At 36.3% G+C, this 16,244-nt stretch overlaps 1 protein-coding gene across 1 annotated transcript in view; it reads left to right on the top strand.

Annotated features, from left to right (window-relative positions):
- The window catches only part of MMRN1 (multimerin 1), a 60,591-nt gene extending 47,572 nt beyond the window's left edge, over positions 1-13,019 (top strand). The window contains exons 7-8 of the mRNA XM_046657447.1: positions 10,769-10,921; positions 12,137-13,019. Coding sequence (XP_046513403.1) covers positions 10,769-10,921; positions 12,137-12,558 — 575 coding nt within the window. The 3' untranslated portion in view covers positions 12,559-13,019. The remainder of the gene's footprint in view (positions 1-10,768; positions 10,922-12,136) is intronic.
- Positions 13,020-16,244: the final 3,225 nt, after the last annotated feature.

Here is a 16,244-nt window from a genome sequence, read left to right as displayed (position 1 = left end):
GCAAAAAGTTTTAATAATTTTTTTTCCAAAGTGTTTTCTACTCTTCGTATGTTTTTCCATAGTGTAAAAAATTACCATTTTCAAATATATCTCAAGTTAACTAATAAGTTGACTTCTGGCCAAAATGGTTAAATATAAGCTAATTAAATTTTGAAGGCTATCTACTTGAATTTAGAGTTTATGATGTGTTTTATAAGGTCTCCAAAACATTACACAAGTTTGGTGACATGGTAGAAGCCCCCCCTGAGACTCAGCATATAGTTGTACACACAGCTCAGGTTGTTATAGTAAATGATACCAGATGGCATCAGCAAGAGGAAAAGACACAGGCGGAGTCTGGAGAAACCACATACAGGTTCTTTATGCTCTCTCTCCCATGAAGGAGGACACTTGTGTGTGCTCTTTTTTCCAACCACAAAAAAAAAAAAAAAAATGCAGTAATGTGTGCAATATTTCTGCCCAGAGAATTCCATCAGATATTCAGCACCCAAGGGTTTAATTGGGGCTTGTCTCAGTCAGTTCTGGCTGCTATAACAAAGTACCATAGATTGGGTAGCTTATAAGCAGCAGAGATTTATTTCTCATAGTTCTGGAGGCTGGAAGTCTGAGATCAGGCCAGCATAGTTGGGTTCTGGTGAGAACCCTCTTCTGGGTTGCAGACTGTCAACTTGTCTTCTCCCCTGGCAGAAAGGGAAGAATAAGAGAGCTCTCTGGGGTCCCTTTAATAAGGGCACTGATCCCATTCATGAAGCCTCTACCCTCACGACCTAGTCACCTCCCAAAGGCGCCACATCCTAATACCATCACTCTGGGGGTTAGGATTTCAACATAAGAATTTGAGGGAGAGAAAAACATTTAGTCCATAACAGGGCTGGTCATGTAGGCACCCTCTGCCTAGCCCAGAAGGGAAGCAGATGTTCAACATAAACCATCTTGTTTGTACAGAGACTGGGCACAGTGAATGACACTTATCAGTTAGGGATTGGCCAGAAGCCAAGTTCCCAGAGGTGGGCCAAAGGCAACTCCCTGCAAACAGACCTCTCTAAAGACAGCTGTCTCAGGCTGGTTCTGTTATCTCTTTTCTGCTCATGATCTTAAAGATATTCTTTGTATCAGAATTGCTTAGGAAGCCTGTCTGCCGGGGATAGCCTCCCCAGTTTGTGTCAATAAAACATAGTGTTGAAGAGAATATTAAATGAAGTGCTTTTTGTTCATGGTTCTCTGGGAGAAGAAAGGACTATAGGATTCCCCTTCATATGGAGGGATGACAGTTGAAGAGAGAACGCTGGCAAAAATGACAACCCTTCTCTGCACCTTTTCTTGCAATAAAGTGGCCATGAAATCTAAGGTGAACGGTCAGAACGCATGCGTTCAATGCTCACATCAGAACCAAAGTTTAGAGCACATGATCTGACAATAGAAAGGAAATGGGACAGAATACATAGTCACTGCATGCGCTTGGGTTCTTTCCCTAACCAGAACCACAGGAGATAGCCTAGACAATAGACTGTTTCTTTGACAAAATATGATTACTAATCACCTGCAATTAAACACAATGAATAGATGTCTTTCTACAGGTCATTGACAACCCTATAAATTCAAAATTGCACATGATGGTATTATTTCCTGTCATATTGATTATCAAACATGAAAAGGAAAGTGCAGGGATTATTACAGCACAGGTTGTGAAGTTGTTGCACAGTGGTCTGAACGGACATGATCGTGCATCTTGGCAAAAAATTGCAGCATAAAAATAACAGCTGTGCCATATATTGACTGCACATGAAATTTTAAAAACGTATTTTAAAAGTTTCCAATAGTCAATTTTACCATACACAGCTTAAAAGTGGCTCTGAAAAGAAATAATATTTTATTATAAATTTAATTTGATCTATTCAAATCTGTTTATGTTGAATATCATTATTAGAGGAAAATATCACATGGCATTTTATTGATATCATTATTGATTGATGTAAATTCAAATCTCTTCACCTCTAAAAAGAGATTACCAGTAAAATTATTGCACAGTCTTTGGAGAACTAAAGAAATCAGTAAAAGCAGTTATTGCATTTCATTGTGTCAGAGTGATATAGGAGCCAAAATACACACCTACCTTTTACCAAAAAGGAAACCATTTTTCATGGTTAATCATCATTCCTTTAAGAACTCTTTTCTAGGCTTTATTATCTTAAGAAAGTGTCAAATTTTAAAATTTGCCTGGATATTTAGATTTGAGAGGCATCAGTGTAAAGAGGGTATCTTGAAACTCTGGGTCTGAGTGAGACAAGCCAGGGGAATACATGCATGCGATGGAGAGGCCAGAAGAAGAGCAGAGTCGGGGAACAGCATCCTCTCTAGGGCGGTGGGAGAGAGAGGTCGGGGAGGATCTTGAGAAGAAATGCAGCAGCGGGCTGAGCACCCCTCTGTGGACTTCACAGCTGACTGGGATTTTCCAGGATTGCCAGATTAAATTAGATGCTATGAAAATACTCAAATTAGCTGAGTAATAATGAGGAGACATCAACACTGCCTTTCAAATATAACCTAAATGCAGTGACTATTGTAGACTAAGAAACTGGCTTGAAAATGTCAAACTGGAGTTCCACCTCAAGAAGGTCTTTGAAAAATACCTCCCCAGATTAAAGGTACAATAAAAGTACAAGATCATTTTTATTATTCAGTGTTATATTAGCTCAAAGTGTTGTGTTCAAACTCATTTAAGCAGCTTTTCTCTAGGGAACAAATAACTATCTCTAGAGTTATTACTATCATGTGAAAACAGTAATAATTCATGACTGTTCAATTCAGTTCAATAAATATTAATTAAGTGCCAAGTGGAATCAGGTACTGTTCTAGCTGCTTTGGAAACATCACAATGTTTAAAAGAGAATCCCTGTCTTCCTGGAGTTTATACTCTAGCAGGGATAGAGAGAGGAAAAAAGAAACATAATAAATAAAAATATAAATTACATAATATATTAAAAGATGATAAATGCTGTACATAAAAGAAAAAGCAGAGAAAGGTAAGGGAATCAGAACACTGCGGGACGGGCTGGGGGATGTTGGAGCAGACTGCACCATTATTAAATGAGATGATAGGATAGGCTTCAGTTGTCAGGAAAACAGCGAACTCCGTGAGAAACAGGGAATGTAGAGGAATAGAAAGCAAGGCCCTGGCTCAGAAACTTTGCTATATTGTTTTAACAAAAGTTGATGGCGGAAGATGGACCCATAGAGCAATGTGATATTTGGTTGTTAGATTTTATGTTTTTTTAAATTTTTTCCATGAAGACTACATTGTTATAAAACTATTTTGAATGTGAGAGAAAAGAAACATTCTATGGCGTATACTAAGCACTAGATGAGTGTGAAAGGAGTTCATTGTTGTAAGAGTTTAGTGTCTTATTAGGAGCTGGGGGTTTGGGCAAGTCTCATGGGAGAGGTAGGTTAGGGCTGGGCATTCATTCAGTCAATCATGTACACCCTATGTTGAGTGTAATATGCTTGAATTCATTCTGTTGGTAACAAAGATTTTTGAGCAGGAATGTGACATAATCATGCATGTGTGTTATTAAAATTTATCCCTAGTTTTTCAGACAGATCTGTTAGAAAATTGTTACAATACCCCTGGCATGAATAGATGAAGACCTCAATTAGGTGATAGAGACTGGAATAAAATGGAAGCTGGAAATTGTAGTTAAATGAGAACATATATTTGGTAGAAAAGAGCTGACTGAAAATATAAACTCTTAGCGGGAAGAAAACACCAAAGTTTAAATAAAGTATTGGTGACAGTAAGTTGATCATTCCACTAATGGAAATAGGAACATTAAGGAGGAAGTACAGATGTACACAGGAAGCGAAGTTTAGTCTGTGATACGTTAGTTTAGAGCCCTGTTATCTCTACGGAAATGTGCAAAAGTCAATTCGTGTTGTAGGTCTGGAACCAGAAGAGGGTTTTTAGATAAAAGCTGGAAATTATTTGCACAAAGGTGATATTTGAGGACACAGAAGTTAATTAGATAGAGAAAAAGAAGAGAATGGAAGATAGAAACGTGAAGATTTCCTATATTTGAAGAGAGCAGGAGAGAGAGAAAGAGAGAGAGAGATCATTGATGGAAAAAAGAGGAGTGATCAGACCCAGAAAAGTGCTTGCGTCATGGAACTCAAAGTCTTTAAGAATGAAGAAAAAAAGAAAAAAAATAGGGATGTAGACAGAGGACTTGTGCAAAGAAAATATCAGAAGTAGAAATGTTGAGGAGATGCCTGAGAAATAATAACTAAATCGGAATGAAACATAAGGTCCATCTCAGGGACTGCGGACAAATATGATTAGAAAATCGGGATGACTATTTGAATGCCCATCTACAACGTGGACTTAGACTTTAGCTGTGAGAAGGCTATTGAAGCTCGTTTCTAATTTTTAAACTTTTTTCTTCTGACTCTATGAGCAATGTATATTCATTATGGAAAATATGGGATGTCTATAAATTATAAAGATGAAAATAGGCTGGCATATGGTAGGTCCTCAAATAATGTTAGTTCCATATGTTATTATACATAGACAATAATAATAATAATTACAGTTTATCATAAGCATTTACTATGTAATTAGTATTCTTATCCAGAGTGTGTTTTTTCATATATTCATTTTTTCATACTATAGCCCAGGCATAATATTATGTGTAGTGCTTTACGTATGTTTATATATGTTAATATATTTGGGTTTCAAAACGATCTCTGTAGGCAGTGCTATTATGATTTGCATTTTACAGATAAGGATGCTGTCCAGACAGGGTAAGTGACGTGTACAAAGTTGCAGAGCTAATCAGCTTCAGAGCTGAGACTCAAACCCAAGCCATCCATCTCCTCTCGTGCTCTAAATGACCCTGTGTCTCTCTCTACCTTGAAGAAGGTACTGACATTTCTTCAACCTGCATTCTACTTCTGACTTTTAGAGCATTTCAAATTTTTCTCTATTTTGAGTAATGCTGCACCAATATGAAAATTTTTGTGCAGATCTCTAATTTTACGTCCTTAAGATCCGAGAAGTAAAATTGCTGGTTCAAAGCTCAAGTATATTTTTAAAGAGTTTGATAAATATTGCCAAATTCCTCTTCAGAGACTATCAATTTTCACTCCCTAGGACAGTTTATGAAAGTGTCTGAGTGTTAAATGTGTGTATACACATACACACATGCACACTTTAGCTTTTCCTGAAAAATCTAAAAGTTTAGTAAGATTTTAACAGTCAATGATGTTTATGTGGTGGAATGTCAGGGAAAAGTTTTTCACAGCTATACTGACAGAGGTTGTTTGAGGCTGCCAGAGTGATTTTCAAACTACTATAATCATCTAGACACCACATCATAAGAATATCGACTAGGAAAGTTAATGAGGATACAATGGAAACCAAGGAGTAAGACAATTACTTTAGGGACATGACATTCAGTAAAACAGTAAATACTACAACCAAAATATAAGAAATAAAAAAAGTGAAAGAGGCCTGGAATATCTTCAGTGATTTTGAAACTCTGCATAGGAAGTTGAGGGGCTTGAAGCAGACAAGTTTGTTTGTTTTCGGTATAATTTAGGTACAGGTAAATTTACTGCTTTGGAGGTGCAGTCTATGAGTTCTGACAAATGCATAGTCATGTAATCACCACAACAGTCAAGATAGAGAACAGTTCCCTCACCCTCAAAATTTCCTTCTGTACCGTTGTAGTCAAACCCTACCTTCACCCCCAGGCACTGGCAACCAGTGAGCTGTTTTCTTCCCTTACAGTTTTAGCTTTCCCAGAGTATCTTATAAATGAAAGCATACAGTGTGTGTAGGCTTTGAGTCTGGCTCCTTTCACTTAGTACAATATGTTTGAGAGTCATCCATGTTGTTGCACGCACTCCTTTTTGTTACTGAGTCTACCATATGGATGGACTACATTTACCAGTTGAAGGATAGTTTGGTTGTTTCCAATTTGGGGTAATTATGAATAAAGCTGCTATAAACATTCACATACAGGTTTTGTGTGCATATAAGCTTTCATGTCTCTTGAATAAATATATAGCAGCAGCATAGCTTGGTTGTAAGATAAGTATAGTTTTAACTTTATAAGGATGGGCCAACCACTTGCCATTTCCTCTAGTAATGTATGAGAATTCTAATTGTTCCACAACCTTGTCAGCACATGGCATTGTCAATATTGTTTATTTTACCATATTAATAGGTGTATAATTATATCTAATTGTGTTTTATTTTGCTTTTTCCCAATGACTAATGATGTTGAAGGTATTTTAATGTATTTGCTCTTTTTCTTATACTTCTTTTAATTGAAGCTTATGACTGAAGAAAAAGACGAGAACAGTTGATAATATCAAATAAAAGCATTTAATTTCCCAGGTCATGGCTTAAAATAAAAGAATAATAGTTCAATGACAAGGGTTACAGTAAATCTCTGGGACAGCCTTAATACATTTGGCAAAGATTGCTCATATGATTGAGCTTTAAAATTATGTTTTGAAGTGTCAAGCAAAAAGATCCCGGAAACAATATCAAGAGCAACAGATATGGTTTTAAAAAATAAAAAGTGATAATTTGAAGTAAATGTAGTTAAGATGATTGGAAACATTCTTTCCATCCATCAATATACCAATGGGCAAAATATGAGTAATTAGAACAATAAATTTGAAAATTTAATAGAAGCAAGTAAATATTTGCCTTTCTTGAAGTTGTTGGAAAGGGGCATATGAAGTATTTTCAGAGCAATGGAAGGATAAGGCTCATTTGATAGAAACAATTTCAATAAACAGGGAGAGAGAATAGCACTGAAAGCTAATGTATGCATAAGTATGAGGGGAGAAGCATTGTAGAGAGCACTGCAATCAGGATGAAAGATAAAGAAAAGTTCTAATGTTGTGTGGGCGTAGTACCCGGAGTGGAGTTATGTAGTGGATTTAAATAATGTTTTCTCCTGTGTATGCCACAACTGGCCCAGAGGCAAGATACGTTCACTCACTAACCTGTTGGAAACTGTATTCTGGCCCAAGCAGGGATTGGAGTATCTGCCTTCTGCAACGTTATTGTTTAAATGAAGAAATAAAAAATAATATACTAAAGTAGAACTAAGCAATAAAAATTGGAATTAAAAATAAATTTAAATAAAAGTAAAAATATTATATGACATTATATATATTATGTATGCTATAAATAAAAATAAGGATGAAGTAGAAGACATCAATACAATATACCCCTTCGTTTTATTCATCAAATACTTACTGAGTAAGTGCTGACCAAGCACTGAGAAAGATTGAGGGGACATAGCCATAAATTGAACACAGTGCCCTCTTCTCATGGAGCTCATTTATTAGGCAGGTAATTTTAATGAGGAATGGCAAATGTTAGCAAAGGCAAAGTAGTTTGAAAATGTAAGGAGCTCTCCAGTCAGTTCAAATTGAACATAAGCATTTGTAAAATATAGAAGTAGGTTTAATAGGAAAGTGCAACTTGAGCACTTATTAGGGTCCAGAAAGCAAGGACCAGGACAAATTGAGACTTATGAAACATTCCAGGACAGTGGCAAAGGACCTTTAGTCATGTTCAGAGCATGCAAATGGATACTGAAAGATTAGTTATGCTATTTGCACAAGTTAGTAGAATGTTGAGTTGGCAGAATTAGTTCAACTAATTGTCCTGATCTCCATCACAGAAAATAAATGGACTGGAAAGAGTGTAAGAGGTTATTGAAGGCCAAGGTAGGAGAGAAGTTGTGGAAAGTTTGCTTGAAATGATTCCATGCCTCTAGAAAAACATGCCAATGACATCATAGTGTCAAACTCTGCCTAATCTGTGGGAAACTGTGAAGAAGGGAAAGAGTATTAGATTAAGAATGTTCTCATCTACTCAATTTTTCCTTGATTTGTTTATTCATCTTTAAGGAGAAATTTTAGCACATCTATATATCAGATACTGTGCTAGTCAGTGTGACACAAAGTTGAAGAAACAGAGGACCTGAGCCTGACCTCACAAAAGCTCCCTCTCTGGTTGGAAGTAAGAAGGACATGTGAGCAATTACAGTAGAGTGGAAGTTCAACAAGAGAACTTCAGACAATAATTTAGAGAATTAATGTGATGGGTTCTATTGACAAGAAGGAGGGAAGACATAAAAAAGAAAATGGTGCTTTATTGGAGTCTGATTTTTGTTGTTAATTCAAGAACAAATTGCCTACTGAGCGCAAACATGTACAGGAACTTGCAGAGGCAGCTAACCAGTTTTTAAGTATTTTAGGAATAAAGTGGAAAAACATAAGTCAGATGAAGTACAATAGTAGATTTGTAGCTGATTGTATAACAAAATACAAATAGTTTCAATTGACAAATCAGTGCCAACCAATCATTAGTTGTCTGTTATAAGACTCTGGACTTGACACTAATCCATTAAGTATTTTTCTCAATGTAATTTTTCTCAAAGTAATTTTCTCAGTGACTTGGATGAACACATAAAACATAAATTTAGAAATGACAACAAAGCTGGGAGGGGTGGTTAAAACATTGCATACAGAATTAAAACAAAGAAATGATTTCTATGGACGGAGATAATGTCAAGTCTAATAAGATAAATTTAGTTATCAGTAATAATTGTGAATTCATGTTAAAGTGAATTAAATATGGAATTTTAGAGACCTTCAGTGACATCAGAGTACAGACCTGTTATGATGTAATGTGATAATACATACCCTAAAATCGACAATGGACACAATGCTTATGTAGCGTAAACCCAAGTGCAAGGTCCTTTCAGGAGGGGTAACTGGCTATTGTTACCACAGCTGTTACTACAGCTCGGATTAGACTCAGTTCACAGCATATCCAATTCTGGGAGCCATGGGTGTAATTCTACATACCATAATGTGGATTATTTTGGCAGGGACTTGAAGATCAGAGATAATCTAAATTATCAGGGAAGGCAAAGAAAGGAACTTAAAACCCAAGCAGCAGAAGCAGACACAGACCAGTGGGCCTGGCTCCTGGACAATCAATAGGCACCATGAGAGATGTCCTAGAAGGTGAGCCAGGAGAAGTCTCTGCAAGTTGGAGCTACTACAGCATTAGGAGAACGTGCAGGCCTCCAGTTAGACTCAAGTGGACCCCTCCTCCAGATGAATGATCCTACAAAGGAATTAGAATAACGGGCAAAATGGCACCCTCTGAAATGACTCAAATAAAGAGAGCAAGGCAAGACCCTGTTCCCAGAAGTAATGGAACAGAAGGAGGAGAAAAATAGAATGCACATCCTGACATAAAGAGAAGGCAAAGGCCATGGGCCTGTGGAATCAGAGTAGAGCCAATAGCAAGGCAGAGAAACACATTTCTAGAGTTTCCGAAATTCTCTTGCCTAGAACAGGTTTGATCCCTAATTCATGCCCAGGGCCGAGTCTACAGATAACAGTGGCATTTTCCCATCTGGGAAAATAAGAATTACAGAGCTGATCAGATTACATAAATAATTCAATGTTTTGCCAACTCCCCTGCACAACTGATTCATTTCTAGTGAAACACATTGATTGAACAGTACCCTGCGAGCTGATCACTGAGCTAGATTCCGAGAATGTGAAAACAGATGAAGCCAGTGCTTTGACATAAAGAATTCACATTTGTACAGGTAGTGGAGAATCATTGCAGTTTTTAAAGCTAGCAGGTAGTGGGTTAGGTTTTAGAATGTTAGCTAACAGCAAATGGAAGGGTTTAATAACCTACTCACGTGGTTGAGAAATGATGTTACAAGAAGTGTGGGCCAGTTTGAAACATTTGTTAAAAGATATTACATATATATAATATTCCCATATGTGTCTTAGTGAGGAAAATCGCTTATGGAGTATTGCAGAGACTATATCAAGACAATTAAATCAATTTCTAATTGCATAATATATATTTTATTTGCAAAAAATTCCAATAATACAGTCATGTAGTTGAGTTAGGTTTTATGTGAATTTGAGTTATTTAAATATAAAATAGAATGCATATAAAATATTTATAGATCTCACGTTTTCAGTTTTTTTTGGAGGTTACATTCTTTTTCTTTTGGATTAGAATTTTTCATGCGTTATAGATAGTTGTGTCTGTTAAAAAATCTTTTCTCTTCATCTGTCACTTCTCTTTGATAATGGTGGCTTTCACTGCAAATGAGTTTTAATTCTTAGGTGGTCAAACATCAAGGTGTTTCTCTTTCTCTTCTGGTTTTTGTTTTGTTTGCTTTGCTTTGAAAGAGTTTTCCAAAATTTTAAAGCTCTACATAGATATTCCTTTTATTTTATTGTAATGCAATCATAGTGGGGGCATTTTTAGGTTTAATATTTTTGTACACATGGAATTTATATTTTTGTGGATATCTAATTATCTTAGCACCATGTATTAAATAGATGTTTTTCTTCTCCGATGATTTGAAATATTACCTTTATCACGTACCAGTTCCAAATATACATGATTCTGTGTCCAGATAGTCTATTCTGTTCTACAACTGACAAAATCTTAACATTTCTACATAAATAAACGCAGTGGATCACAGAATTATCTCCACTTCAAAGAAGCAGGAAAGGGAGCTCAGAGAGGTAAGAGATCTGCATGAAGTCCTGTGACGACACTGGTGGCCCACCTGGTTGGGGGACCCATTTCTTTTACTTCTAATTCAACATTTTTCCCATTCTGCTGCCAACTATGAGTTGAGAGCAACAGGAGAATAGGTCACTTTTACCCTCTTTTACCTTGATTCTTTTTCAGTAACAGAGGAGTATTCAGACTGTAGTAGGTTCCCATGCCAGAACGGGGGCACGTGTATAAATGGAAGAACCAGCTTTGTCTGTGCTTGCCGACATCCTTTTACTGGTGACAACTGTACTGTCAAGACAGTGGAAGAAAATGCTTTAGCTCCAGGTAAGAAAGTGCATGCATCCTTGGATTTGCTCAATGTCATAAACCAGAACAGTTTTTGAAAATTTTTATGAGTGAATCTTTAAGCCTGCTTAATCTGGACTCACTGGAGGGTTAGTTCCCTGTACTTCTGAAACTTACTGAGTAATATACATGTTCCATGTACAAATGGAAATATCTTTTTTCATGTAAATTCATATTGATGTACACTTGTTGAAATGTTCACTATTGGTATAATAGAAGCAGTTATTTTCGTGTGTGTGCATCTTAAAAGAAAATACAGATGAATATATCCAACTGGTATAAACTCTTTCCACTCAAAGAAGTTAAGGAAATACGCCTTTGAGTCACATCAGATACGGCCATTTAAATGAAGCTTTACTAAGCGCTCAGCAGCGTGTCTTCCATAAGCTTTAAACTCATAGTGCCATTTTGACTGTGTGAGGACCATTAGAACATGCGCAGATGTACTGAGTAGAACAAGATGCCTTTTTGTCCATGCACCTTCATAAGTATTGGTTGCTACAAATTTACTTCAAGAGTGTAGCATTTCTGATTTCTATACAAGAAAATATGTGCAGCATTTAAAATCTCTTCTCTTTAACGACAGCAAAAAATATATCAGGATTTTCGTAATAATATGCTCCATAGTGAACAATACATTTTTTAGTCTTTTTTTAAATGTCAGCCTTTGTAAGTTATATTTGGCATTAATTACGTAGAAAATTGCTTTTGTCTCCTTCTCTAGAGTGCATTTGACTTCATTTGGTTTCTGTTTTAGCCTCTAGAAACTGTTTGACAAGGTGCTGGAAAAATTGTTTCTACACCACATCAGTTTCGATTCCTGCAAGGGGCTTTAAAACATTCTAACATACCATAATAATCATAGAGTGCTTTGAATTCCTTTATATCTGGAGAGATCAAAGCAACACGCAAATTAATCTGTGAGGCATTTCTATGAGGGAGGTATCAAGAGTTATCATTCTATCCTGATCTAAAATGGAGAAACTGAGGCTCAGAGAGGCTAAGTGACTTCGGGTGATTCAGCCAAGAGAAGAGGCAGGCATCCAGACACAGTGCCCTTGTTAAATCTGAGGAATGATTTTTTTCCTTCTGCTAACCATTTTTGTAACTGAGATAAAATGATAAAAATATGAAGAAAAACAAAACAAGATAAAAACATGAAGATTAACTCTTTCCATTTTTTTCTTCAAACAGATTTTTCCAAAGGATCTTACAGATATGCACCGATGGTGGCATTTTTTGCGTCTCATACATATGGAATGACTACACCTGGTCCTATCCTATTTAATAATTTGGATCTCAATTATGGAGCTTCATATACTCCAAGAACTGGAAAGTTCAGGGTTCCCTATCTCGGGGTGTATGTTTTTAAGTACACCATTGAGTCATTTAGTGCCCATACTTCTGGGTTTTTAGTGGTTGATGGAAAAGACAAGCTTGCATTTGAATCTGAAAATATTAACAGTGAAATACACTGTGATAGGGTTTTGACTTGGGATGCCTTATTAGAGTTAAATTATGGGCAGGAAGTGTGGTTGCGCCTTGTGAAAGGAACAATTCCAGCCAAATATCCGCCTGCTACCACATTTAGTGGTTACTTGTTATACCGAACATAAATTAGCACGAAGGGCAGACTGTCACCTTCACTGAGAAGCGGCCAGTGTTTCTATTTATCTTTGCATGCATATCTGCCCTGTCTTTGGCTTTTCTACACAAAGTGAAAATCAACTTCTTTTTGAATCTCAGTAAGGCTGTAAGTTTGCTTATTTCATAAAATTCTTTGAATATCTCTTGTGTAACCTATATATGAAGGAGTTCTTGCTCCTAAAGAGATTTAGCGGCACAGAAAACAAAGTGCATTTGTTAGCATGACTATTTTTGTTTTCTCATGTTAAGTCATTTCAATGTAGAGTAACATTGTAACATGGCAATCTCTCAGTATTGTCAGTCACAGTAGGCTTCCCAATAAAACACAACTTTTGTTATTTCCTGCATATATAAATATATAACATCTATTTCCTAAATTCACAAATTCAAATAAATTACTCAAAAACCGAGAAGTGTTTTTTTTAAACTTTGATTTTCACTCTTTACTGTCGAGTTGATCAATTTTATATATTTAAATTTTCATTTGTAATCAAAATTAAGAAAGTTGAATTTGAAACGTGAAATATGCTTGACTGTTGTTCTCTTCCTGTAATTAGAGGATAAAGTAATAATCGGCACATATTTGACTGTTTACGCCCAATTAGAAGGATATATAAGCGGATCTTCTGCATGTCTCCATCAGACAATATCTCCAGGGGAAAATACAAAACCTTTCTCTAGTGACTCTTCTACAGCAGCACATGCAGACCTGCCGCATTCTTATAGAGGCTACACGATATTCTGGAGTAATACTATGACTTACGGGATGCTCACAATGCCCTGGTTCTCTCCTAAGAAACTTACATGTAATGTCTCATTGATTCCTCACAAAAACTCTTATAAGGTGGGTCGTCTTATCATCATTTTTGTAATTGAAGAAACTGAGACACAGAAAGATGAAGGGATGGACCAATCTCCACAACTAGTAAGCACTGAGGCAGGGTTTAGAATCAGACTGTGTCTTCTCCAGTACCCACATCCATCGTTTCCCTATACTGCCTCCCACAGAGGTACCACAATTATTTAATAACTGCTTATCGAAGCTCATCTAGATTGTCTCCAGTGTTTTATTATAACAATACTGTTGTAGTGAACACCCCTAAACATACTTTCCTTACGTATTTGACAAGGTATTTCTAAGAATATATTCCTATAAGTAATAGTAAAAATAATCATGAAAATTTTTATGGTATGGCAAGCACTTTCATGAATTAATTTATTTAATGCTCACTAAAACCTATGAATTATGTATTAAAACCATGAGATACATATTACATATTATCATCCTCTTTTCCCTGATGAGAAACAGCAGCACAAAGAGGGTAACTAATTTTCCCAATATTACAGCAAATTATGGAGAATTTCTGGAACCAAAAAAAAGCACATTTTTCTATTTCAATAAGTACTATCAAATTGCCCTGGAAAAGATTTGTACCAATCCATAGTCCCATTTTGCTCATGTCAAAGAGCGCTCTTTATCTCCCACACACCCTCATCAAAACTCACAATTTTTTAAATATTGCCAATCTTGAAGATGAAAATAGTATTTCCTTATAGCAGAAACTTGAAAATTTTTCAGATTTGCCAAAACTTGAAAGCATATGTCTGCACAAAGACTGGTGACGAATGTTCATAGGAGATTTATTTGTAATAGCCAAAGCCTAGGTACCACCCACAGGTCCAGCAACAGATGAATGGTTATGCAAACTCCGGTATTTCTGTATAGTAGAGACTGCCAAGCCATAAAAAGGAATAAACACACTGCAACACATATGGAGCTCGTAATAACTGCATACGAGAAGATGTCAATGGCAGCCTGATGAAGCTTGGCCAACCCTGCAGGGAAGTGTGAAGTGAGTATTTTTTTTATTGAGATGTAATTGACATGTAACATCTTAGTTTTAGGTGTACTACATGATGATTTGATATACATACGTATTGTGAAATGATTACACAAGTTTATTTAACACCCATCACCTCACATAGTTACAATTTTTTTCCTTGCGATGAGAACTTTTCAGATCTACTCTCTTGATCAACTTTCAAATACACGATACAGTGTTGTTAACCTTAGTATTGCCCAACAGAATGTCTCATATTGAGCTAAAATAGCTGAGCGTTCATAGCCCAGCCTCAGTAATAGCTTCAGGCTTTCCAGGAAGAGTGTCCACCAGATGCTGACACGTGGAGACTGGATGACAGACAATTGCTAGTCTGTGTTATGTGTAAATGTGTCATTTTCAGAAACATTTGGAAAGTTTTGATAGTTTCTTTAGTCCTTGCCTAAAATTGCATCACAATCTAAAATGTTTTTCATTTTATTTCTTCAAGCACTCATAGATTAAGTGGAATTTTTCTCTTACAGATTTACTATTCAATATAGATTCCACGATTTCAACACACTGCTTTTTCTCTAACGTTAGCAGAACAGAAGGAAGTAAATCCTTTGACAGTATTTGTCATTGCTATGCACAATTTAGTTAAATGATTTTGTAATTAGATAATTGAGAACATTTAGCATTAAATGACGCTTTGGTGTTTGGAATTTTAATTATTAATGTTATTCTTTTTTTTTATACATATTTGTAGAAATACACATGTGACAAATTACCACCAATAGCCAAAAGACATTAGAGGAACTTTTAAGTTGCTGTGATCCTGTTTGGCTATTTTTTAAAAATCCACCCAACATAATGTAAGACAATTAATTTAGCAATGTATTTCTAATTGTCATGATCAAACTTACTCATGGGTGAAAAATACAGCACTGAGATTGTCTTGATCTCTCCTACGGAGACAGCAAACTTTTATGGATATTATCTTGTAGATCGAATTCTAGAGGCCCTCTCTCTCACCAGACCTTCCTGCCGCAAGCTCCTGAAGTACACCAAGGCCCTAATGACTGAGGAGAATCTCATGTCCATTCATTCATCAATTATTTAATAAATACCTACTTTGTGATGGGCAGGATAAATCATATATAAAAATAATATAAAGATAACTATCAAGTAAGTCAGTACAGAAAGATGCTGCATTTGAAACACATTATCTATAGTTGTGCTGGCATTGAATACGACCAAAATCACGAGTAGCTGTCAGAATGGGAAATGCATCTTTATTAACCACCCCGTCTTTTTTCTGCACCTCTAACCAAGCTTCCATTACCTCCTTTTAAAAGACTCCAGGAATCGAGGAAGTTCACATTTCAGAGCCAAGTGTGTCTAAATTGATCTTCTTTTTTTCTTTTTTCTGCTTTTATCTCCCCAAACCCCCCGGTACACAGTTGTATATCTTAGTTGCCGGTCCTTCTAGTTGTGGGATGTGGGACGCCGCCTCAACGTGGCCTGAAGAGCGGTGCCATGTCCGCGCCCAGGATCCGAACCCAGGGCCGCCGCAGCGGAGTGCGCAAACTTAACCACTCGGCCACAGAGCCGGCCCCTAAATTGCTCTTTCTTACTCTCTTTCACCAGTCAAATTCCTCATTTTGGAAGAATGAGCTAATATCATTTGGGCATTAAGAAATGATTAAAATAAGCCATACTGCTTTTCAGTTGACTAGCCTATTTAATCCTCTTAGAGTGGATTTTGTTGTTGTTCATCTGTTTCAAAATATAAATTTACTGAATCAAATGAATTTCTAATTTGTAGAAGTTCA

The sequence above is a fragment of the Equus quagga genome, chromosome 3 (genome assembly GCF_021613505.1).
Source record: "Equus quagga isolate Etosha38 chromosome 3, UCLA_HA_Equagga_1.0, whole genome shotgun sequence".
NCBI lineage: Eukaryota > Metazoa > Chordata > Mammalia > Perissodactyla > Equidae > Equus > Equus quagga.
The sequence above is the reverse complement of the archived record's forward strand: the minus strand, read 5'-3'. Positions and strand labels throughout refer to the sequence as shown.